This window comes from Syngnathus floridae, chromosome 2 (assembly GCF_059516105.1).
Source record: "Syngnathus floridae isolate MCC-2025c chromosome 2, RoL_Sflo_1.0, whole genome shotgun sequence".
In the NCBI taxonomy this organism is placed as follows: domain Eukaryota; kingdom Metazoa; phylum Chordata; class Actinopteri; order Syngnathiformes; family Syngnathidae; genus Syngnathus; species Syngnathus floridae.
The window spans coordinates 21,704,600-21,730,202 of NC_142414.1; the positions used below are offsets into that span (position 1 = coordinate 21,704,600).

The following is a 25,603-nucleotide window of genomic DNA, read 5'->3' on the forward strand; positions in this document are numbered from 1 at the left end:
AGACACAAATTATGAATATTGGTCAGTTAAATCAGTGCTTCACCAATATTTATTTAGCCGAGGTCATGAAAAGTATGCATTCTGAAATAACCATGTTCTTGACTCAATTTTATTTGACGTTACTTATAAACAAACTGCTATTCACTTCATTTAGAAAAAAAAATCACACTACACGAGGACACAAACTGCTATTCACTTCATAAAAAAAAAAGAAAGCACATTAAAGTGAGGACACAAACCAGCCACATCATTATGACCAAGTGAGATACAATGTAGGTTGTATTAAACAAACATCTGATATATTTTTTGTTGTTTTGGTATTTAATATTAGATTTGAGCCTCATAACGATATTGGCCAGTCAGTGTGAATGCTGCACTTCTAAGGACAGCTAATATTAAAAAGACCTCCGGTGTTTAATTCTACCTCACCACATGCTCAAGCGGCGCCTCATTTTGTGGTAGTTGTGGGAACACACTCCGAGCTGATGGTTGTAATATATGTTGCTGTTATGCAAGCAGTTGGGTACCACCACTCACCACTGTGTTGGAACCCTTTTAATCAAGCAGTACCTACTGTGAAATCCTGACTCCCTGCCTACCAAAAGCAAGCATTTCTCCTCAGCAACCCCAAAATGGCAGCTAGTATTTAGTAATATTGCAAGGCCATGCGACAGCATCTACTATAGCGTACCAACTGACGGCGCCGGCCTCCGTGCCCTCTTCTCAAGTTATATTGGAGCACAGCAGGAGATATGTGGAGAAGGATGGAGGTTCTCAACACAATTTGGCATTTTCTTTGAGTGGGGGTAGACTTTCCATGCATTCCATGCTCTGTGTCGGTTCATTAAATTGTTATTGACTCAATACATGGTCTGGGCTGACCCTCTAGTACCAATGTCATCAGTCAAAATATTTGACGTAGCCGTGGTGATCCAAATGTGATCCAAATGTGGAAAATGGACTGATTACCTGTCAGTCACAGAAAACAACAAAACATCGATCCAGACAAACATTCAAATCCAATATCAGTCGTAAGCATAACATGTTTTCTCTTGCAATGATCAATCAATCAATCAATCAATCAATAAGTTGTGAAATGCAAAGTAAAGCACTGGCATGCACTGCATGGCTTGACTACGCTCATTCTAGCCATTCTAACAGCAGCCCCACTACAAGGGCCGATTATTGTGCTGAGTGAAAAGGTCGGAGCCCTGAGAAGTTTTGGGCGCTGACGACATCGGTAATGACGACCTCTGACCGTTTGCTTTTTGTTTTGCCCCATCAAACAAGAGGGAACACATGCTACTTAAAAGCCTTTATGTTATGGCAACCAACAAGTAAATAAGCTCCAGCTTGCTTCCTTTATTTCGCCCTCCATTTGGCCTCTAGCATCACGCAAGTGAAGAGTCTCTTTCCTGGAGTGCTGTGCTCCCCCAAAAGCTAGACAAGCACTTGTGAGGGACCAACAGCATTGTTGTATGAATGGTCCCCCACCCCCACACACACAAATTCTTCCATAGTCACAGTGGGCAGAGGCCAGCATTGACTGTGGTCGTGTTAATTTAGTTGCCTTTCAGAGCTTATGGACCTTCACGGAAAAGGAGTTAAAACCATCTGTGTCAGAACAAGAATGTCTCCTTCAGCTTGATAGTGACATGTCATTAGCAAATGTGGCACCACAATCAACTAATGTGGATTGAACCCGACACATTAAATGGCAATGAAACTCACCTGTTATGGATGCACACTAGAACCTCCTCATCACGCGGGTCGCTCTTTCGCTTTTTTGTCGCTCGAAGGCAAGTCCGTGTGATTTTCTAGAATTTGCCTGTCAAAGTTGCATGCTCACCGCTTGAATGTGGTTTCAGCCAAACATCTGTGAAAACAGTGTACGCAATCAACCAAGCACATCATTCCAGTGTTAAACAAGGTACTAGATGTGTCAATATTAGGTTAGTTTTACAATTAGTATTACTTCCTTGTCTTTCCTCATCATAACTTTGTGAGAAGAATAGTTGTCATAAATTTTGTTTATTTGCGGCCACAGATGGTGGATGCAACTCTGCAAAGTGTTTAGTCGAAGCAGTTGCTAGCTAGCTGGTGTGGCATAAGTCGCACCAAGCTTACAGTTTGCCTCATCTGTCTACTTTCACACGTAGATGAAGTTTAACATGCGTGCTTCCATCCCATTGAAGCTTTTGGCTCAGTTTCAGCGATTGATTCTCAAATTTGCTATTCAATGTGTTATTAAAATGCAAATTTATCCCCACACATTACAATGCAAAATCACTTATTTGCAGCCATTCAAATAAGTTGATCAGTGTCTGTCTCTAGAATTTACAGATAACGCCTGTACCTGCGTACAGTCATTCTAGCCAGTGGTGATGCAGATGACGCCTACACCCACCCAACGGCTGAGTAACATCAAGAGGGCACCTAGGGTACCGCATAGGAAGGCAGCCATTGAACAGGCACAGAACTCTTCTCACAGACCGTTTGTGACAAAGTTATGGAAAGAAAGAGCGGGTCATATCTAGGAAATGATCGTGTTGCAGACACAAGTAAGCTCAGACAACATAAAGGTGGCTTAATAAGATCATGTTGTGTCCATGTATTTTTCTGGTCTAAGTTGGAGCTCAAGAAAGCTCAAAAAAGTTAAATTGTCTGAAACCCATGCAGAAGTTATATAAAAAGATTCATTTGAGAAGTAAACGTGCGTGTGCTGCTAGTGAAACGATGAGTGTCGCAACGTGATTGGCCAAAGCACTTCCTATTGATCGCTATGTCCCTGATAACCTGGGTGACCCATGCCCATGGAAGGAAGCCCGTCGTTCAGTTTGCCACGAAAGAATCGCCATCCCTTTGTTTGGAGATAACTGATTAACCTGTCAAGTCCACTGAGAGAAGAATGATTTGTCTCATGGCTCAAGGTATGGTTAACCCAGAGTAAACAGGAGTACGTCTGCACAGAAGAATAGCATTCTCAAGGAAGAAAGTTTCATGTAAACATGATTTGGTGAAAAAAGTACAATTTACTAAATTCTCCTGTCAACAAGAATTTGCTGACATAAATTCGATTTCAGATGAGACCAGATCAGATTAATAAAATTGTTTTATTTTGACGTTTTAACCCAACAAATGAAATTCATCCGGGTTCAGCATGCACCTCAGGCTTAGGCATGTGACAGTGTCATGCATTTGCAAGTTGTGCTTACAATCACTGCAACTGTTCTACTTAAAGGGAGGAAGTGGGCAAAATGGCCTGAATTGCTTTTACTGGTATCAGGAGTCAGGCGAGAGACGGCTGGAAGAATCTCAACCCGTTGTCTGCCGGGCTAAAAATACTCTGTTAATGTGAAACGATGTGGTTGTATGCCTGATGATGACATAGAAGGAAGCAGCGGAGGCGGACGGACCGGTTGCAGCAGGCGTTAAGCGTGTGATGCACGAGTCTCAACACAATGAAGCAATCTGTTCCTTGCAATAAGTGTCTTCAGTCATAAACATGACTAATTCCGCAAAACTCAAGAATCTATTGTGTTAAGAAATCAATCTATGTTAGTGGTGGGGCTCAGTGACGAGACCTAATTTAATGCATTTTTGTGTGCAGATTGATTGTTCTCAATTTGAACAAGAAAAGTCATTGTTAGGCTACTAAAAGGACTACCACTATTTTTTTTCCCAAGCGCACTTGGAAAAAAAATATGCTTTAAAATACACAGATTAGATTGCACATTAGATTGGAAGGTGACCAGGTCAAAGATAAATAGGGTTACATTGGGATTAAGTAAAAGCACCCAACTTTATCCATTCGCATGCTTAATAGTCTAAGAAAATTACATTACTAAAAATTACCCTAATGAAAAAAATCCATGGTATTGTTCATTTGCACAAACCAGTTAAAACAATCATCAGAGAAAAAAAAAAAAGGTATAGATAGAGAATAATAATCCACTATATGGACCAGGCATGGGCAGATGTCCCACCAATGAATTGCATTATGCAGAGTTTATCCAGCTGACTTTAAACTACACAGGTAGAAGAAAAACATGCAAACTCCACACATAAAGATTTAAAACCACCACCTCTGAAATGTGAGGTGGATGCATTGAGAGCTGTTATACTTTTTTTTTTTTTGCATTCTTTTAGACATTTTTCCTCAATTGACATTTTACAATTAACAAGATTCAACCCCAAAGCCAGAACGCAGGCAGTTTGTAAAACCAGGCCCACTTCATTAGAGCTCTCAAACAATGGTTGTTATGCGCCATCAAGCGGTTTATTCGAAGTAATGCGCCATGTACATTTCATCTATTAGTGAGTAAAACGACGAATGGGAAAATAAACTTCCACGTTAATCACGGTGTCTGTCCGTGCAGGTTGATCGTTAAAGGAGTCAAACATCTTTGTCAGTTGCATTATCAGTGACGGTTGAGACAAAGATGCTTTTGTCAGCGTACACCTGATCCAATCTCATTATTATCAAGAGACCCGCAGGCACATTTGGCGGCAGTCCTGTTTAAACTGTTGAGAGGAACCAATTATCAACTATAATGAACCAAACGCCACCATCGAGATTCCCGTGTTGTTTTAAACACAAATAGTCCACCCTCTTGGAATTGCGGGTTAGGGTTAGGCGCATTAAACTTATTAGACCCGGAGATTTTAATAATTGCAGTAGATCAGAATTTTTAAATATATGTGAAGAATATCCAATTTTAGCAGTAGGCCACAATTTACTGTCCCGGATAATCAATATTCTGCTTAATTTTGAAATTTTGTGGCAGGTTATATTATTAAGGGTAGATCTGAACGAGGAAAAAAAAAGGAAATCAAAATGTGACGAACAGCTCTCAATATAATTAGTGGGGTACTAACTTGACCCATGTGATAGCAACAAACTCAATGTTTAGTATATTGCTGTTTTGTTTTTATATCTATTTGTATAAATTAAACTTCTGACATTTATATTTAATGTTACATAAAACAAATTATGAAATGACCCAGATATATCAGCAGGATGTCTGTTCTGTGTCAAGAATTCAACTAGTTATGAGTTTAGGAGCCAAACAGTTGAAGCTTGAGTATATTAATTAGGCAAAAAAAGATGACTCTTATAGCCCTTTAAAGTTTTATGTAGTGTTATGCAAGATAGAGACGTTAAAGGACAAGACGAAATGCTGTAATCCCATTTAATTCTTTCATTTTCTTGATTGAAAGATCATAATTGACTACAGTATATAAGGTTGTATTTTCTGCCAACTGACCAAGTGACACAAGAGGAACATCCGTGATGAATTGACACATGCTGCTGCAATCAAGGTGCATTAGGCATCAACTAAATACAGTTAAGCAGTTAATAATGAGATCAGGATAGGTTATAGGGAGATAGGTTATCTCTGTATCTTTTAGTGTCAGTGACATTAAGACAGCAAGGATGGGCCCTGTAATCACATTGTCCTCACTGATAGGTATAAACAAAGGCTCATCCACCCCCATAGAGGGACAAACCTGCCTAAAGGTGCATTTTACAAGAGACTAGCAACCCAAATATTGCTTTTAGCATGACAGATTAGATTTAACTGAAAAGTGCCTATTTATGCCCCATCACTGATCAAATAATTTGTAATGATTAAAATTCACGGATTCTTCCGACACGGATCATTACATAGTGGCTGCAAAATTCAAAAAGTATAATTTTTCAGTTAAACATTTCAATGTGTGTATACCTGAGTGCCAATGACGCAAATGAGACACACTTGTTGCACCTACTGTCAACCCCTCCACATGCATCCCCACCCCTCAGCCTCGACTCCCATTTCAAACACGCGAGTGGATTAGAATCCAGCGCCTCTCCATTGCATCACACCCATGAGATGTCAGCTGACTGTCACAAATCCCCCATGACTCACAACCAATGAGCGACGTGACGCTGGTCAAACGCAAGAATGCATGATAGTAATTATTTTCCATCAGGTCGTTTCTAAGATCTGTAACAATGTGACTATAAATGTTGTGGGATCAATTCAAATACTGGACAACAAAGTTGAGCAGCTTCCCAGTTTAAAGTTGTGAAATGTTACTTTAAATAGACGCTACGGCTCTGTTGGAGATGCAGGCACGCCGCGCATAACGTGATCAGAAGCATGGCTCTATATTTATCAAACCATGAGGCTTGTTGTGACGGGTGCAAAAAAAAAACGACGCCCACCTCAAGAAGTACAACATGGTGCCGTACAAACTGCAGACCTGCGGACCTTCAGAACCTCCCAAGGATCCTAGCAAGTCAGGTAGGAAGCGGGCACATATACTTTATTTATTCTGCTTTTAATTAACCAGGTTCGACCCATTGAAAGCAAAGATCTCTTTTCCCAAGGGAGACTTGACCTACAATGGCTGCAACACTTTTTTTCATTGGCTCTCTTCATTTTGGTGGATGCAATCATTGCTCTCCATGTCGCATTGCATGATGTGATGTAGTTGTTGCAAGATAAGAAATTTAATCGAGCCTTCTCTCGGGCAGACAAGCAGTAGAGAAAACGGATGGATGGATGGATTGTCTTTTAATTGCCACCAAGACTCCCCATTAATATACTTTCACAGTTCTTCGAAATCATGTTTAAAATGCCAATGCACTGACTGTCATTCTATTGCCGCTAATGTTTTTTATAGTGCTGTTAAATTGTTGCACCTTCAATCTCAATTTTCAGGTTGCACTGATTGCCCCAAGTTTAAATGGAGGACTTGGAGTTCAGTGTGGAAATCTGCAACCGCGACTGGCAATGCTTTTTTGAGATGTGCGAGGAGTGCGACTTGCATCCTCCATCGCTGGCGACAGCGGACGACTCTGGGCTGAGTGATGGCGATCACACAAAGTCAGCACCGCTAGAACGTGCCCCAGAAGCCCATCTGACCGGATGCTACTCAGAGGCTGAATGCTCTTTGGACAACATACATGACTGCAAGGGCTTGGACGTGAAGACCCAACTTGGTGAACCGGCCACCAGTGGAATGGAGAGCATCCTGTCGGGAAGTGAGGAAGATATCCACCTGCAGTCCGTCAATATGTTCTTTGAAGGGGTGACAAAGCGGGCAATCGCTGGCAAAAACAAAGCCTCAAAGCAGCAGGAGGATGGACTTTGCAGCAATGGGATGGAAGCCAGCTCCGAGCTGGCTGCCAGGGATGAAACAATAGTTGTCAAAAAGAACGACCTTGACAAAATGAACACTCTAAAAAAAGCCCAGCTTGTTTCTTATACTTTACAAGAGCCTCCATCCTGCAGCTCAGAGCTCAAGACTGGCAGGTCAACTCATACTGAATCTCTTCATAAACTTGAGGCGTCCTTCAGCCTTCATGTGTCACAAATAACCACAGTCAGCACAAAAGAAGTCCTTAGCCCATCATCATCACCGGCCACCATGAAGAGGAAGAGAAGGAAGAAGAGATCGCACAGCATGCCCTCATCCCAGAGTAGACTTGAGCGAAGGACAGATGACGAACAGAGTTTTTCTCCATCCTATCGTGACATCAAGGTATTATCCTCAAATGAGTTGCAAAAAACAGAGGAGTTCGCCACAACCGCGTTCCCGTGTGGAGGTACCTGTCAACATGGAAGTAATCTAGTGAGCTTTATTCACCCATGTTGTGAAGACCAATTCAATCTAGAAGACAGTAGATCAAAAGTCCAAGCACCTACTAGAGGAGCACACTTGGATAATGATGGGGATGATGTGGATGGTGGCCAAGGTGACACCCTATCTGCTGCTAAGTCCGTCCTGGCCGCGGAGGCTTTACATTCTGGCAAAGACGAGTGTCAAAGACAGACTGAGCACCAGCAACAGCTGGAGATGGAAACTCACCATCAGGACCAAAATAGCCATGACGTTTTGTCCGTAGCTCAAACGCAGAAGTCAACCTTTCCCAATGCAGGACTCCAGAAGGGCGAAATCACTCGCTCTCCAGTAGATGAGATGGTAACCAAAGTCACCTGTGCTGAATTAACATCCGACTCCATGGAATTATCAGATCATAAAAGGATTTCATCAGAAAGACCTTTGGGTTTAGCTCTCAAGGAAACAGAACATCACATCGAAAGGAATAAATGCGATAATGAAGACTGTGAGATTAGCTCTTTTGCTGATCATTTTACACATACAAAAGAAATAACTCCAGTGTTTGAAAACAAAAGGCCCGTACAGTCACCATCCGATAAAAATATTGCTGGCCCATGTTCACGTCCCTGTCAAGATCCTGATCCAGTTGATAGATGTGCCTCAGTCATGGTCACACATGAAGAAAGAGCTCACGGCACAGGACAAATGAGAAGAGATTTAAAGGCCGGAGACGAGGCTGTGCTCTCAACGTCGTGTGCGCCTGAAGATACGCCAAATTCCAAACATCCGATTTTTGTCATGTCTTCTTTTTGGAGTGAGATGGAAAAGCTGACAATTAATGACATCATGGGTCTAAGGAAGACGAATAAGGAGACAGACGAGAGCAATTCCGGTCTTTCCTCCCAATGTGTTAAGTCCAAGGCACTGCCAGCTGGTGAGAACACTTGTGGCCATCTTGATTCCACTTCTTCAAAGCTGCTGTGGGAGAACGAACCTGTTGACGTGTATACCGACAAAGCGGAGGAGACTTCATTCATTGGCTCACTCAGACAAGGAAGCCCACCAAAGAACCTCCGAAAGATATCGAAAAATGCAAGCGTGTACAATCTGCGCGCTTTAGATCCTCTCGAACCGCACAGTCAAGCAAAGAAAGGACAAACTTTACAAACATTAAAAGAAGTTGAGGTGAAAGAAGTAGACGAACACAATCTAGCTTCGACGCGCAGCTATAGTTTCTCTCTTTCTGATATATTTCAGTTCCTGCTTGGTGGAAAACAACAAATCCACAGTGGATCAGTGAAAGATGACAACATGGATGGAAATTCACTACCAGAAACTTACGATCATTTCTTTGCAGAGTTTGGTATAGAAAACTTCTTCTACCCTTTTGTTACAGAAGAAGAGCACACAAAGGCGCTAGAGCTAACGTCCGCACAGACAAATTTACACTTGCCAGACGCCTATGAGTATTTCTTTGCATCCTCTTCTTCCGACGATTCTGCAGGCGAGGAGGAGGAGGAGGATGAAAGATGCGGTCCAGTGAGGGTGGTAAGCAGGTTTACCCAAAAACTAAACACCACTCAAACCTTGACGGACATTTATGAGAATTTCTTTTGTGACAGTGACATGCGAGAGAATTTCTTTAGGACAGCGACATTCTCCTTCAGGAATTTTCATCTCACTGGAGGAGCGGTACAAAGCAAGAGGTCACTCCCATCATCAGTTGTAGACGTGGGACAAAATATGCAAAGGGCGCATCCTTCTCATGATTTAGGGCACATTGACTTTCCTGATTTGCTCATCCAACAAAGAGAAAATATGATCACCACACAGATGTTGCCACCACAACTACAATATGAAGATATACGAAGAGCTGTTCCAAATCCAAGTAAGTTCATAAAAGGTTCATTTGAATTTTGCAACAAGAGGATTTAGATATTCAATATTTTTTTCCTTTTTTCTAATGCAATTGGTACCTAACTCGGCTTGAAGTGCTTCTACTCACTGTTGTGTGGACTTTGCTTTTTTTTTTTTTTTTTTTTTTTTTTTTTACTATGCTTGCTTGGGATCTCTCTTCAGCTTCCTTTTGCCAAATTACAAAAACATGCATGCTATCATAATCGAAGACTAAACCGTCAGTAGGTGTCCCGTGTGAATGATTGTTTTTCTCTATGCGCCCAGTAGCAACAAGTCCACAGTACAACTCCTGTAAAAAGTCATCTGCGATATAATCTAGCTCACAACAAAGCCTTACAGAAACTGACTGAGGTTAAAAACGTCCCACCATGCTGAATGGGAGCCAGTAGGCGCTGACATTCATAGTGAACACATACAGATTTGAAAAACAAAGAAAATTAAAATATTGGGATGATTTGCAGCAGAAAACGATTAGATAAAACTAATGCTTAGCTAACTTGACTTAAAGAGTGTCCCGTGTCAGCGGAAAGACTTTCTCTATTGGTTATTTAGTTTAGGCAGGTGAATAGGGAGACCGACTGTTTTATCCCACCATGGTCAGGGAGGATTGTATTGCAGTTATTTTTGCAGAACATGTTGGAGATGTGTGATTTTAACTGGGTCATTGTGTGACATGACAGGAAGTGCCAACATATTAGAGTGCTCTAATTCTCAGCTGTTGTTGTACATTTGCCACTGATGGTGGCCAGCTTCCACAATGGAAAACTTTTTTACTTTGTTTACAGGGACAGATGTAGGCCTGCTGCCTCTCAGACAATCAGATATGTGTCTGGTCTGTATTGCGTTCGCTTCCTGGGTGCTGAAAACAGCAAATCCGCAAGTTGGAGACACGTGGAAGGCTGGTATGTATTCGCAAACTGTGTTTGGATTTGTCTATTTAGTGTTAACCTTGATTTTTTTTTTTTGTTTACTTAAATTTATATTATTTGAAACTGAACACGGCTCATGAATGCGTGGTTATTATTGAAGTACAGTTTTGATATCAGTCGCGTGCTGACTGGTTTGTCATTTGTCCTTTCCAACAGTTCTGCTGGCTAATGTAAGCGCTTTGTCAGCCATTCGATACCTGCGGAAGAACGTCAAGGTGGAGGTGGAAGACGCTCAGAAGAAAGAGCATCTTACCACACACGGGGGTACATGATCGCTTTACTAAGTCTTTTCCTTTTGGGAAAAAAGTAAGCAAGTAGAAGTGACAGACTGACACTATGCTTTGAAGTTTGCTTTTACTGTATCATACTGACACAAGAAAATAATGCAAAAGTTGATGGAAGGCAATTCATGCAGCAAAAAAGTCAAACGCTTCTCCTGAAGATTGAAAGGACAAAAGGATATGAAGAAGCAACACTGTTCCTGATAAGCTGGCTGGTTCTAAATTTGCTAGTTCAATCATTCAAAAGTTGGAAGCAACAATTGCTGTCACCAAGAGCACCTCAATAGCTTAGCTGACTAATATTGCTAGCACCATTGAGAGAAATTAAACTTCATATTAACAGATCTTTGTATTTTTGTTAAGCAGCTAACAAAGGCATGCCAATGTTCTACAGCTCATACAAGTATACATGATTATCTTGGAGCAGAAAAAGATGTACCTGTGTATTTTGAGGAATTCAGCTGATGATGACATACTCCATCCTGCATGTCCCAAGTGGCAACAAGTCCCTGCATGCTGCAAATCTCCATTTGGGCCAGAAAGTATTTTCCTTTGTATATTGTGTGTCTTCTGGCCCTGGTTAGAAACAGGTGCAGGTGAACAAAATCTTCTTTCTCCCTCCCACTTGAACTGTTCCACGCAAGGATTGCACAGCAAGTCATCATTGTTTTATTTGAGGCTGGCTGTCAATCAAATTTTTTTAGTCACCGAAGCATAATGCAACTCCGAGATGGCGAGCACTGAGGTGTTTGAAATCATGGTAAAACATCCATTAAATTGGGAAGCCAAGAATGTGGCAGGCAACTTGCTGTGAAGTGATTTGCCTCGCTGCATTTGGGGTGTGGCATAGCGTGTGGTGAGTTAATTCGATAACTAAATGCCACTTTGCACAAAAAGTAAATGCAGAATTGCAAACTACTTTTGTTGACTACTGATTTAAATATTTTAATGCACAAACAAAAAGGACCAAATCCAGTTTTTGGTACGCGCGTGCGTCTTTTTGCAGTGACTTGTTTTAATTGGTCACTAAACATGCCCGGGAAAACGCCTATATATTTTGCTTAAATGTTGTAATGAATGTTGTGTACTATTCAAGCGCTAGAGGGCAGCATATGATCACGAGACATGCAGGAAAATGCATACGTTGACAGAAAAATATTGAAAAAGCATCTTATGCAGTTCTTTCATGATTTAATTCTGCAGGTGAAAATGTAGAAAAATAAAATGTCTTATTTGATTTTTGTTATGAAACTGTTGTATTTGAGTTGTTCTTGTTGTTGTTGTTGACCCCCCCCCCTCTAAATAAATAAATAAATAAACAAATAAATAAATAATGGAAACTCCAGAAAGGCCGAAAATGTTGTTAGAGTGGAATATGCACTATCCACCCATGTCATATCCATAGTTCAGTGATTCAGTGAATTTTATTGTAAAATTTACAATTAAAAAAAAAAAAAACGTTTACAATGCCAATGGTAGTTTCCGCTGTCAAATTGTGTAAATGGCCAGGGACTTGTTTTGTCCACCATAGGTCAGCAAGCGCTCAGGACCATTCGTTTTTCAAAGTGAAATATTCCACGTTAACTTAAAAGATAACAGGACACAAATAGGACCTTCAAAGTAACTTTGAGAGGCAGACTTTTTTTTTTTAATATATATAGTGCTTCTGCTTGCATTGGATATCACTAGATTGTGGAGATGTCCAGTAAAAAAAAATCCAAATATCCATGCAGGTATAATAGAATTAGAAGACACAATTTACCAATAACTCATTTTATCAGTTTATTTTTTGAAAATATAAATAAACAAAAATAATAGACACCACACATGTTTCAGAATGAATGATGCAGTAATAATATTACACTTACATATAAAATAAACCTCTATTTACAATACAAAAAATGTACAGTATTTACAAAAATAATACAATAGATTCATGAGGAAGAGCCTGTGGAATGATTTTCTTGTTTGTTTTAATGAAGACCCCCCCCCCACCCAAAAAAAACCCCTACTCTTTTGAACCAAACACAGCCCAAGCAAAAAGTACAATCATTTTACATTATTGTCAAACTAGTTTTCAAACTTATTTGGACTTTTGTATGCCTTAGTGTTTTTAGATACACACCCCCCCTTCACATGCCTGCCACCACTAATACTTCTTACTCTACTGTACGCTTACTGGACAACACAGCCTTGCACTTGTTGGCTTTTATGATCCCTCTGATAGAGATCCGTTGTTTGCACACGTCCAGACAAGTGCCGGCCAATTGTTTTGCTTTATGACCATCTCTGGTCCGTTGCCATGGCACCAAGGCCCCTGGCCCCGCTGTTTAATCCACTCCAGTGTGTCGGAATTCCAGACGTTAGCTGATTCACTCCAGTGTGGCAATCACCCTCCCAAATGTTGTCATAGTCTATTTCCTGGTCATCTGGTTCTGTGGGTCTAAGGTATGAATGAAGATCTGTCAGAGTGAGAAAGGATAAGATTTTAGAAATTATTCAAACATGAGGCACAACTCACTCATATCTGGTAAACATTGTCAACTGTTTTCATACTTGACAAACGTCAATTTTTTTTTTCAGAAAGCAGAGCATCACAAAAACTTGCAGCCACTTGCTTGAAGTACGTTCTCTTGCAATATATCAACCAAGGACAAAACCAGTCAAACATAAGTTCCTGTCACTACAAATTCCAATTTCAATAAAGTTGGGATGTTGCGTGAAATGTGAATAAAAACAGATTATTTAATTATTTGTAAATTATTTTCAAAGAGAAAACATTTTGCAAATATTCACTCATTTTGAATTTGATGCCCTCATGTTCAACACATTCCAACACAAAGCTGGGACAGGGACAAGTAACGTTTACAAGTTACATCACCTTACCTTTGAACAACACTCAAAAAACTTTTGGGAAGGGAGGACACTAATTTTTGAAGCTTTGTAGGGAGAAATAGAACGCTCTACTACACACTCCTTAACTATGAAGCCATGCTGTTTTAATGTGCAGAATGTTGCTTCTGTCTCCCTTTTTTTTTTTTTTTTTTTAACTTGCCCCAAGTGCTGGCAAACCCAAACTGTGCCACAGGCTTAAGGTCAGGCTCTAGATTTTCTTAAGCACAAAACCCATCTAAACACAGCTTTGTGGACCTTGTTTTATGCACTGAGAAAAGGGAAATACCCAAAATGTTCCCACAAAGTTAGAAGCAAAATGACAAATTTGATTACTTTTGTCCATGGCATATTGTGGCTTTAAGTAAAAGAATGGTTTTTCACACTCATGATCGCATTCCATCAGTCCTTACCTGGTGAGTAACGATACATCTGAGCTGTGTTGATCCCACAGTTGGAGCGGAGGTGTGCCTGTCAACAGATGAGAAAACACAAGAATGTCACTTCCCGCTGTCAGCAACAACAAATATTCTCTTTCATCTGCAGCAAACAATAATATAAGACATCCACAAGAAATATATGCACACATTTATCATTAAGCGAGCCTCCCTTGCATGTTGTCCCACAGCATTCCAGAAACTGGAGCGCCCTGGGAGACGAGCAGCGCTTTCTTTCTCACCTGCTCTTGTCCTTTTGACGGTGCAGTCAGAAGCTTGAGCTTCGACACGGCCTCGACTCTCTGCTCCACTTGTCTCCGGGGGCTCTCAATCGCTAGGCCTGGAGTATGCCCCTGCGAGTTGGTCAGCACCAGGCTTCTCTTCTGGCTGTGCCTGCCCATTGGTGGGGTGCGGAGCTTGAAGGAAGAGGGTCGAACCCAAGAGCTTTGCTGCTGCTCCTGGTGGTACAGATGAGTGGGCTCCTGCCAGCTCTCCTGTTGACGGAGATGATTTGGGTTCTATGAGCACGATTGGTCATATCAATAAAAGTTTTACATGCTTTGGAAAAATTGTGCAGCAGTCAACAAATTCAATTCAAGTTGCCTAAAATTAATTTAATGAACAATGATTTTGGTTATAAAAGACTGACCAATTCACTTGCCCGTTGCTAATCATTTCCAGACATGCACAGTTCACGTCTTGTTTACATTGATGAAGTTGTGTTGCTGTAAATTGAATCATCAATGACCCACTTACCACTGGCCTTGCTTCATCCAAGGTAAAGATTTCGGGGCTACACGGCACATCGTAGAGTGGGGACAGGGGCTGGCGAGGAGCGCACATGTCTGAGTGTCGCTGCGGGACATTCAAGGAGTAGCCCAAAGATGTCTGAGTTGTGTTCCAGCTGTTTGACTGATCAGAAAAGACCCAGGCATTATGTTTGATGCAGGAACGTGTTTGTTTTTATTTTCATGCATTTTGACACACTCTCTAAGATCCAAAGTATCATGTAACTGTTGTTTTGCTCATTGAGGTTCATAGGGCTAAAGGTTAACTGTTTTCTACTCATTCATCTGTTGTCACGTCTAATCTTTGCTTGCCACTACGACCGAGCTCGACTTCATGCACTGTTTGTACAGTGACATGTAAGATAAGTCGATAGCTTCAAGGGGGAAACACTGTGAGGACTTATCAAGTTTAGAGGCTAGGCTGACTTATTACCTTGACAAGCAGGCCTTTCTCGAGGCGATGTGGACCAGGGTACGGCGTGCTGTAAAGCTGAGGCAGGCCTCCAGAGCTCTCCACAGGCTGGAAGTAGGAGCTGCGCAGTGGTAAAGCTCGTGAGTCACGCTCAAGCTTGGTGTGGGAAGAGAAGCTGCTGGTCCTGCTTCCCAGGCGGGTGGTCTCGGTTGAGGAGGGTCGGCTGTACTGTAGGCAATAAGCGGGGTAGTTGTCAGCAGTGTAATGACACCGACTGTCATTTTAATTAGATGTGTGTGTTTGTGTGTGTGTGTGTGTGTGTGTGTGTGTCAGCGGCTGAGAAACAAGTCTTCTAATTGGAAGTTTTCTCTGCACTGCCTTTCTCTTGGAGGAATGTCACAAAACATTCTGATGTGCTTCATTATTTCGTCAGTGTGTGTGTGTGTGAGGGAGAGATTAAAAATAAAGCTTCTACTACTGCTGAATAATCAGTTCCTGCATAAATGGGATCTTGTTTAGGAAAAAATCCCATCGTAATGGTGTTTTCTTTCCTCATCGGCCTTGAGGCGTACCACCTGAGACTATAACAGAAACAGGACTCGTGACCTTGCTTAATCATTAACTTGATGAGCGGGAAAAAAGGTGTTGCTTGGCTCCAGTAAAACAACCAAGAGGGTTTTTCTTATTGTTGACAATTTATGTCCTAAAATTCATTCAATGATGGCAACTTACACAGAGAGGTTCCGAGTATCCTGGTGAGAGTGGGTTTTCTTCATGAGTGGGGAACTGACGGCTCTGGGATCCACGTCCGCTCTGACTGAACTTGAGAGACTCGGGGTAGCCTTGACTGTTTCCACTCCATCTGTCAAACTGTGGTGCCTACATGGGACACAAGTTTCCACACATTAGAAACAATCACTGAATAGCAATTCATATTGGTTGCAGCTAAGTAGTGCACTGGACTTTGCCTCAATCTCCTCAAGATGGGACAATTGTTTCCACACAATTGACATAACTGTAAAAAATCCATTAAGTCACTATTCAATGAGCTTTCAACCTCCCAAGTGCACATTCAAAAGACGCATCACAGAGTAAGATTTCTCTGAAAACAAGTACAGGTCCTGTCCTAACTCAGTAAAAATAAACAGAATAATCATGCAGTCATTTTCCTCCATTCATTCGTTTTCTGGAGTGCTCATCCATATTGGGTTCACGTATGAGCTGGAGCCTATCCCAGCTGACACATTTACACCAATGGAAATTTTAGAGTCTTCACCGTACAATTTTAGGATGTGGGAGGAAGCCAAAGTACCCAGAGAAAACCCACGCAAGCATAGGAAGAACATACAAGGAAGGCCAGAGCCAAGAATCAAAATTCAACCCTCAGATCGTGAGGTTGACCACAAGACTATCGTGTTGCTCACAGTTTTATTTTTCCCGGTATGGATTTCATATTTAATAGAGAGCAATTTAATTCATAACCCTTCCAATGGAGCATAATGGCTTGCTGTCTTTATATTAACCAGTTTCAACTGAGCATTTGGAACTCTGCCAAAATGACAAGCGGTCATAAGAAAATATGACCCATAAACATACCTAAAATACAGCACTGTACACACAATTGATGAATGTCAAATGGAAGGAAGAAAAAAGATTTATGTCTTTTTGAAGTCGGGTAATTGCTAGTATCATTGATTGAGTCAACCTGGAGACTCGCAAAACAGGTGTAGATAGATCTACTGCTTTGCTCATCAGCAGCTGTGAATAAGGTGATTGTTTGGGCCTGTAAAAAAGAAAAAAGAGACCAAGTCTCACCTCAGTGTGTGTTGGTGTGTAGATGATGTCATAGACCGGGGGCGGTGGGCTGAGAACGGGCACGTCAGCGACTTTAAAATGTTGGATCCAGTCGCAGAACTCTCTTCTATCCAGACAGGTCACCACTATGGGGTTGATGAGCTTCCCTAGCAACAGAAAAAGGAGAAAGGGGGTGGTGGTGGGGGGGAACAAAGCGTGTCATTCGATTCAGTCGTTCAGTGGAATGCGCCACGCTCAGATTGTCATTCATTGCGGATCAAACCAATTCATTCATGGAGGGTTGCACTTTGTGACGTTAGCGCATTCCTGCAAAAGTCCACTTGGGGTAAAATATGCATAACACTTGAGTGGAACACAATGTCAATATGTATATGCAGTTTTGCAGTTAATGAGGAGTTCAACTTTTTAATAAGTTGTGAATCTGGGTATTCTCCTCCATGTGCTGTCAACACCGCACACGAAACAGATAAAAGCCTGTTTTGTTAGGTCGTGTTTTTAACATTAGGCTACTCCCCTACTTTCATTTTGTTTTGACAGAGAACAGAGAGAAAATTAAGCAGATCTTTTAAGAAACCAAATGTTTTTCTAAACCAAACAAATTCATGCACACGCTCTTCAGCTACATAAATATCACAATATCCCAAACATTCTTTCCTCGGTTTACTGATCAATCTGTGTATTGAGATGATTGATATTGATATTGTTGCCACGGTTCCACACTTGTGCATCGTACTGACCCGACTGTGTGTTTATCTACCTTCAATCATAAAGGTGTTGGGCTTCACGTCTTGGCAGGGTGTGGTCACAGTGATCATGTTGAGTGGAAGCTTCCCCTGACAAAAATAACCATGAAACGTTTGATTAAACAAGGCATGCACACAACTCAGGAGATGGATGGATAGTTATTATTATTATTCTTGTGAATACCTTGTAGAAGAGACCGTGCTCCTCTTCCGATAAGATGATCAGTGTTGACGTGTACATAACCAGTAGTCGGTCACTTTGTTGCTGTCAACAAGAATAGCACCATGTTTCCATCAAGTTGCAGAATTTGGTTCATCTCATTATATGTTTACCAGCAGACTAAACATAGTAGTCAAATGTTCTGTGGACTGAATGTTCTTGACCTACAGTGTATAAACAAGTCTATTTTTCCACAGCTTTGAAGTTGCACAGGGCATAACGGCATTAAATTGTTTTGCTTTAAAGCTAATGAAACCTGATAACATTTTGCGAACAGATAAGACTGAATGAGAAAAAGCACAGAGGTCATCTTGAGATCTAATCCAACCCTTTTTAAAACATTTTAGACACTTTAATGGTGTGCAGTGAGGCCTCGTGGTAAATTTGAGGCATTTAAAGGTCCTGAAAGCGTAGGTTATGTTTCCTCAACCTTGCATAGGGTGTGTCCACAGACAGCTGACATTCCAGCTGAGAGGTGAGTATAGTTCCTTCCCACACCCTAAATCTCGCGAGTTCCCACAGTGAATGATACGCAACAATCCTGGCACGTTGTGGCTTGACTACTGTTTTTTTTTTTTTTTGCCCCGCCCCCACCTGATACTGTACAACTTGCTACCTACCACCAAACTCCAACATAGAGCAGTGATTCTTAAACTTGGGCCTGGGGACCTTTAGAGGGCTGAGTCATCAAAATGATTGCGGTATTTTATTTTTATGTGCAAACTTGGAGATGAGGAGTTGTGCGGTGGTAATAAAATAAACATACTCGACCAGCTACTCCTTCCTATCGCCGCGTTGGGCCAATGAAAGCTCTGATGGGATTGTGACATATTACATAAATCTGACTGCCGTGATATTGTGTGGCGAAAGTAAAACACGTTACACAATTTGAACAGTGACTCATCTCCTAAATTATTCAAGTCCTGTCAAAAATTCTATGATCCTAAACACATGTGACGCAACACCTTTGTATTTTCCCAGGAGGTTGGAAAAGAAAGATCGTGTATGCTCTGTTTGTACCTGACAGGGCAGGTGCTGCAAACGGACTTTGGTGACGTAAGTTATGGGGCCCAGGCTGTCCCGCTGCGAGCCCTCCCACTCATAGATGGGCTCCTTGTTGATGGAGTTTCTTAGCTCCTCTCTGCCTGCCGGTGTCTTCTCCTCATGGTTTTGCTACACAAAATGCATCGGGAAAGTTAAACAACAAAGAAAACTCAAGCACCAATAAAAGTGTGACACACTTGTGAGTGGTTAGGATTTAGATGATGATGCGGTCAAGGCCATTCCCTGCTATTCAGCCCTGAGGGAGAGCCTGAAATGACCTACTTGAGTCACTACACACACATCCTGTTTCTTTAGTGCTTGGAGAAAGATTTTCTTCTCCACCAGCACAATTAAAAAAAAAAGTTATTTCTATATAAAACTTGAGAACTTGAGTTAGACTACACACACACACACGCCATTCTAGAATACCATTACAATTCCCATCAGGGCCAAATGTGACAGGCTGTTTGTGAGAACTTACTTTGACTCTGGTGTAGTTTTCCGGTGCGATAGCATTGCCGCCATTGGCTTCAATGTTTTCTTTAAGGAGGCCAAACCATCGGTCCATTTCTTCTTGGTTGGCACAATAGACAATGATGGGGTTCAGGCTGACACCTGTGAGGAACAAATGGGGGTGGGGGTTGTCATTGCCCAGATAGCTTAGGACTCAAGAGGCTCCCACTTTTCTCCACGTGTTGTGTCTACAATGCAATAAGTGTTAACATATGTGCAAGACCACACGTCACACGGTTTTCCTGAAGATCCCCACAAGAATTTCAAATCATAGCGATCTTGGCCTCCCACACACTGAGAGCCCGGAAGGAATGAGAAAAACTTTCCCTCTATCAGTTGAGTACATACCAGAGATAAACAGCAAAGAAGTTTTATTTAATTGTGCTGGTGATGAAACCTTTTGAAAACGATTATATATCTCACTATGTCAAAACTGAGCATTATTATCTTCTTGATTTGACTCATTAGATTGTGCAAGTTTGGATGGAGCGTGGATTAAAGCAGGCTTTGGGACTAAAACGCATTGCTAAAGCTAATAAATTACTCTTAAGCATCTTTCAGACCGCTGTTAACAGTTCCTGGAAGTTTTCTCTCATGCGCCGTTTGCTTCATCATGCTCTTTACCCGCTGCCACTGTCGTTGACATTGATTTGTGTTTTCAGCAGTAGGGAAAGGAAATGTCTCACATTCATCGCTACATCAGCTCTCTCACTTGACTCAGATTTTCGTCACACTTCCTCCACATGTGTGCTGTTGTCGATGCCTCACATGAAGTAAATAAAGTTTCAGAGCGAGTGGGAACAATGACTAAAATTTAGAATTGTAAAATAACAAGCTTGTTCTCGGAAGCCAAGGGCAATATGAATGTGAATAGAAATATGCCAAATATGTGAGAGCATTTTTTTTTGTTTCAATGACCCACTGATATGCCCGCAATGGATTAAATTCCCCTGATTTCTAGCATTGCTGTCCCTTTATTCAATTCAGGTTGTAACCTGCGAGCTTATTATCGTTTGGTAGAAGATGCATTCACAGAGATGTAAGTCATTAAGATTTGTCTAATTCATTACCCAGTATGGAATTGAATTGTTTACGTTAGAGATGACGTATGCTGTGTAACAGCTGAGTAAGCAGACATGCATGGATTGTATAACAGTGAGAGTGAGACATTATGGAAGTGACACTGACAAATTCATTTCAATACATTAGACTTGCTCTGTACTTTGGAATACATTACAAGTTAACATGTTTGTATACCGTTTCCCAACTAAAATTCAAGTGGTATTAGTTTGCGGAATGTATGGTAGATTGGTGCCAGAAGTCAGAGTGGTAGCTGGGCTTTTCTGTGCGACAGCTGGCCTCTGTGAACTGCACCTGTTGTCTAACAAGTGAGGCAGCTTTAGGCCCCTGACCAAGGTTAAAGGGGACCCTGCTCTAGTTAGTCTGGGGGTTGAGTAGAGGTGATGAGGGTCACGGCACCTTTGAATTACCAGAATGTGACAACTGGAAATCATTCCAGCATGAATCTTGTGAGTGCAAATCCCGCAATCGCAGTAATAGAAAAAGTTACTTTGCAATTTGTATTGTATTAAAAAAAAAAAAAAAACAATAACTGCAATGGTGTGATACAAAAATGTGACAACAAAACATAGCATGCTCACCATTTATTTGAAAGGCGTATTCAATGGGTTGGCTGTGGTTGCAGTTCTGTTGCAGGTTGCAGATGGTGAGCTCCTTCAGTGGAAGAGTTCCCTGCACACAAAACAGAAAAAAAGAGGACTCATTCGTCATTTTCTGTTCCGTTTTTCCTTCAGTTTTACACATAACATTTGTTGGTAAAACCAAATATGAATGGTTGTCTGCTTTGTATTTTAACTTTCGATCAATCAGTAACCCCTTAACATGTTCTGACAAGAAGGCTTCATTTTCCAAACTGAAGCGGAGTTTCACCAAGCCCGCCTTGTAAATGCCGTCATGTATGTACGACTAGACGAGCACTTTGACGAAGCGTTCGGATGATTAATGACTGCTCATGCTTCAGTAGACAGGTGAGGAAACATAATCATACTTTCTGTTTACCAACACACCGTCGGTTGATAAGATAAGTACGTCAAAAGCAGTGACGGCATGACTTCGACCTCTGATTCCAGTGAACATGAAACCTCATAAAAATTCAAGCATGGATTTGAAGGAATGAATGATACTGAAGGGAAAACAAAACTTACCTGGTATGTCAATCCAGGAGTGTTGTTGGACACAAAGTGAAGGTGTGTCTGGAAGAGATCCAGGTAGCAATCGTGGATATCCTGCAGAGGCAACATGAGAAGCTTAAAGTCAAGTTGGACTTGCCACTGTCATTGGCCTTTTTGTGATTACGTTACAGGTGGCGAGCCTGCCGAGCAATATGAGACTTTGAAGACATCAAGATTGCATTGACGAACCACATCATGCAACGCAAAAAATATATACGTATATCGTTAAAATAATAACCCTGTAAAGATGTTAGACAAACTGTAAAAATATAGTGATAATGATAAAATAGTGATAGTGATTAAAAAAAAAAAAGTCCCTTGCAACTTTTTCGTTTTTTCTGAGAAGAATCATATCGCAGTGTCATGCGCTAGACAAAGAAAAACTTTGTTTTAAATCTGGCTTGTCGTGTCAGCTGCTTATTCATCAATGGCTTCAAGGAAATTAGGTTGTGTAACGTTTGGCTTCTGAGAAATAGTAGGAATTATTTGAGTCTCACAATGTGATTACAGAAACATTCTTGGATGGTTTCTTCTAGTCTCTTTCAATGTTTCATTGATTGGCCAGAGCGTAAGAAACATGATTACCTTATGTGTTTTTTTTTGGTTTTTTTCAATTATTGCGTCCAGTTTTCCATCCTTTACCTCATTTTTTTTGTTGTTGTTCTGCACAGAATTGTGTCACAGTGCTGATAAATTAAACTTTGCACAAGTTGTCCTCTATCAGGATGTGGGATCAGAAGAGCAAGCTTGTACCCTGAGGTTTTTTTTTCTCCCAGAGATGTTTCACAATTATGACTCGGCAAAGCATGTCCAAACATAAGCTGCAGAACCGATTGAATTGTTCACAGCGAACCACCATGTCAGTTGCATCACCGAGTTTCTGTGTTTTAATGTTCGCCAGTAACTTCCTGCGAGGCTGCACCTGCACCTTCCTTTTGACACTTTCCTGTTTGCTACAGATGCGTCATCGGAAGCTCGAGCCCTGTTTTAGTCTTCTTTTGAAGCACCTAATTAAAGTGGATAATTTATGATCATAAAGTTTCATAACAAGAGAATTAGTTATCAGTTCTACTCACCTGGCAGTGCAAGAAGCGGAAACGAACTTTGGAGCTGTGAATCAGCCGCCCATAATTCTTCACGTTGATGCTGCTCTTTTTCCAGCCACTGGCCGGGTCGTAGGGGAAGGGGGGATCCCATTTGATGTTCTCGATGGTCTGCAGGTCTTTAGAGGACATTTCCTGCAACCAGAGCTCTGATTAAAACCGACATTGCATGAGCACACGGTAGGGACGGTGGATTGAGTTTTTACCTTCCTCGGGGTGACGGTGCAGAGGATATTGATGATGCTGTTGGACTTCTCCTGACCCTCTTGGGGGTTCTTCTTGCGAAATAGGCGACTGCTGCTCAAGAGGGAGAAATTCTTGTCAGCGCTTTTTCCTCTAGAGTTTATTATTTTGTTTCCCAAGTGCATTTTGTCGAGGCATTTCCTGTTTACAGGCGTTGCCTGTCATCCACTGCTGTCCTCGGGAGATACAGTCAAGATTCTAAGCGTTAATGATCACATTTACACTTGATTTTATTGTTTCAAATTCCAAGTCATGTGCAGACAATGAGAGGTGGGTTGTAACGTGCTATATTTACCCCATTGCATTTTTAAAGCAACTTTTGGAATTTGGATGCAACATATGTTTTACTTCGACTTGATGTGTTTCTTAAGAATAATTTCTATTTTTACTGTTACACTGAGCAATTCATGGTAGCTTTTATTTTAAAGGATTATTGCTCTTGCGTAGTCTATTTGTTTTGATTCGTCAGACTCGGGCGCTGTCACATGACTCATCATGCCAACATAACCCTTTGTGACGGTTGACTCCATTTCACCAATCAAACAAAGCCAGGCAGTCACGACAGCGTGAAATTTCACGTGAAATATGGCAGAAACAATGGCGTGTAACTAATATTTAGAACATCACCCGGCGGACTCCCAGCCAAAAGTACCTAGAGTTGCACAAGGCAACAGGAATGCAAATTTTGGGCTACTCTACCCACCTCCGCGGACAACACATCCTAATTATACCTCCGTCTTCATTCCATCAATGCCAGACATTTACCTAATTAGAACAATTGACCCCTGGGCTGCTGATATGCAGAAGAAAATCAGCATTCAATGATCCTCTTTGTTTTGCATGACCCTCGCCTGTTACCATTAGTGTCTTCATGAGGAAGCACCCTCACTGCCTGATAAAGCACTCAAGCACGGCTGGTTCAGTCTCACATTGAAGTTGATCTGCTTATCTGTGCGTATATATCTATAAACAGCGGTGTGCAACAATGTGGGCCTTTGTCTGCGTGGTGGAAATCAAGTTCTGTCTAATCAGGAAGTCACTGACCAGCGTCAATCATTTAAGGCCACTGGTGCTTGGTCGCTACGCTTTTTCGCTTTGTTTCAACATAGACAAAAGTATGTTAATGATACTCCCAGATGCAATTTGTGGGCATGGCATATAAAAAGAATGTGCATACTGTGCTAAGCGAGCAGTGAATTTACACACCTAACATCCTCAAGCCATTGCTGTGGCATTTAACCACCACGGAACAGGAATTTACTGTGCATACTTAGGGCATTGATCCATCTTGGAAAGTGTGTTGCTGCTCTGTGTGTGCGTGTGCGCCAGCCCGGTTGTTTACAAAGACAAACCACATGAAGAGCTTCTGTGCAAAATGGTGAAAACCAGAACTTGAATCATCACACAATGCAGGCTACGAGAATTGGTGCTAATAGGAATCAGATGTGTGGATCCAACACTGACTACTGGGGCATGTCCAGACATATAATCCATTGGGATTGAGCAGAACTACTCGATAAACCATCGATTAAGGTTAAATTGATGACAAGCTGATTTTGCTCCATTGGGATCACATATTTTTCCTTAATAAGAATAACTGGCCCCATGTCAACGGGACCATAATAAGGGGGTCATGGCCTGATTTTGTTGTTGGGTCACTAGAATCTCTGACAGCTGGCAGATCATCTTCACACTCACAGAGATGTGCGGAGGAAGCAAATAGTAACCGTATCGTTGACATACAGGGCCAGACGGCCACCAATCAGGCACGCCTCGGAACTAAAGCCACTGCTGGCACTATCCCGTGTTACTATGTGATCCTGAAAATGAACAAGTCCTTATTCTCAAAGCCTGACAAATGCCAAGAATTCTTTCCATCTAAGATCATGGGCAAAAATAAAAACAGAATAAAGGGAATTTGCACAGCGTACCTCGGTTACCTAAAGACTCAAATAAATTCCTTGATGATAGTACTCACCTGTTCCTGCGGATAAAACTTTTGCCAGAGAAGGTGAAGTTGTCCTGGGGCACACATGAAATGCTGCTCCCCATGATGCCACTCTTCGTGTGCTCCTGCGAGTGTCTTGGGTGGAAAAAGTGTGTGATGTTCCGAAATAGTCCGGCGGGGCAGCGTAGTGCACGCCGTGCTCAAGTCAGACTAAATAAAAAACTGCGCGTAGGCTGACTGTATAGTGAGCGTGTCTGCGAAAAGGGGCGGGGCTTGGGGGTGCGTCATGTGTGTGAATAATCAGCTCGGCTCACAACCTCACACCTTTTGAGACTTGCCTCTGTCTGTTAAATCTATCCTGGCAGCTACAAAGACAAGTCTCGGGGGGTACGACACAAGTGTGCCGTTTCACACCTCCAAGAAGACAAATGGGGCTCATTGAAGGTCTCCAT

The 25,603-nt window shown here is 41.6% G+C and overlaps 2 protein-coding genes and 1 long non-coding RNA gene across 3 annotated transcripts; 1 reads left to right on the top strand and 2 right to left on the bottom strand.

The window, feature by feature from the left end:
• Nucleotides 1–66: 66 nt before the first annotated feature.
• On the bottom strand, nucleotides 67–11,755 carry LOC148402581 (uncharacterized). The gene is made up of 3 exons (XR_015857287.1): nucleotides 11,181–11,755; nucleotides 1,732–1,876; nucleotides 67–969 (listed from the first exon to the last, which is right to left on the bottom strand). It is a non-coding gene; the product is annotated as an uncharacterized LOC148402581 (long non-coding RNA).
• Nucleotides 6,216–11,989, top strand: perm1a (PPARGC1 and ESRR induced regulator, muscle 1a). Its single transcript, XM_088369871.1, has 4 exons — nucleotides 6,216–6,290; nucleotides 6,711–9,502; nucleotides 10,317–10,433; nucleotides 10,617–11,989. The coding sequence occupies exons 2-4, from the start codon at nucleotides 6,736–6,738 to the stop codon at nucleotides 10,730–10,732; spliced, it is 3,000 nt and encodes a 999-aa protein (XP_088225997.1). The 5' UTR covers nucleotides 6,216–6,290; nucleotides 6,711–6,735; the 3' UTR covers nucleotides 10,733–11,989.
• Nucleotides 11,990–12,510: 521 nt separating this feature from the next.
• Nucleotides 12,511–25,383, bottom strand: plekhn1 (pleckstrin homology domain containing N1). The gene is made up of 16 exons (XM_088369486.1): nucleotides 25,182–25,383; nucleotides 23,167–23,257; nucleotides 22,934–23,095; nucleotides 21,831–21,911; nucleotides 21,267–21,357; nucleotides 19,574–19,707; nucleotides 19,069–19,221; nucleotides 18,013–18,093; nucleotides 17,843–17,918; nucleotides 17,086–17,231; nucleotides 16,003–16,149; nucleotides 15,292–15,498; nucleotides 14,827–14,982; nucleotides 14,313–14,564; nucleotides 14,047–14,104; nucleotides 12,511–13,203 (listed from the first exon to the last, which is right to left on the bottom strand). Exons 1-16 carry the CDS (start codon nucleotides 25,253–25,255, stop codon nucleotides 13,019–13,021), a joined length of 2,094 nt encoding a protein of 697 aa, XP_088225612.1. The 5' UTR covers nucleotides 25,256–25,383; the 3' UTR covers nucleotides 12,511–13,018.
• Nucleotides 25,384–25,603: the final 220 nt, after the last annotated feature.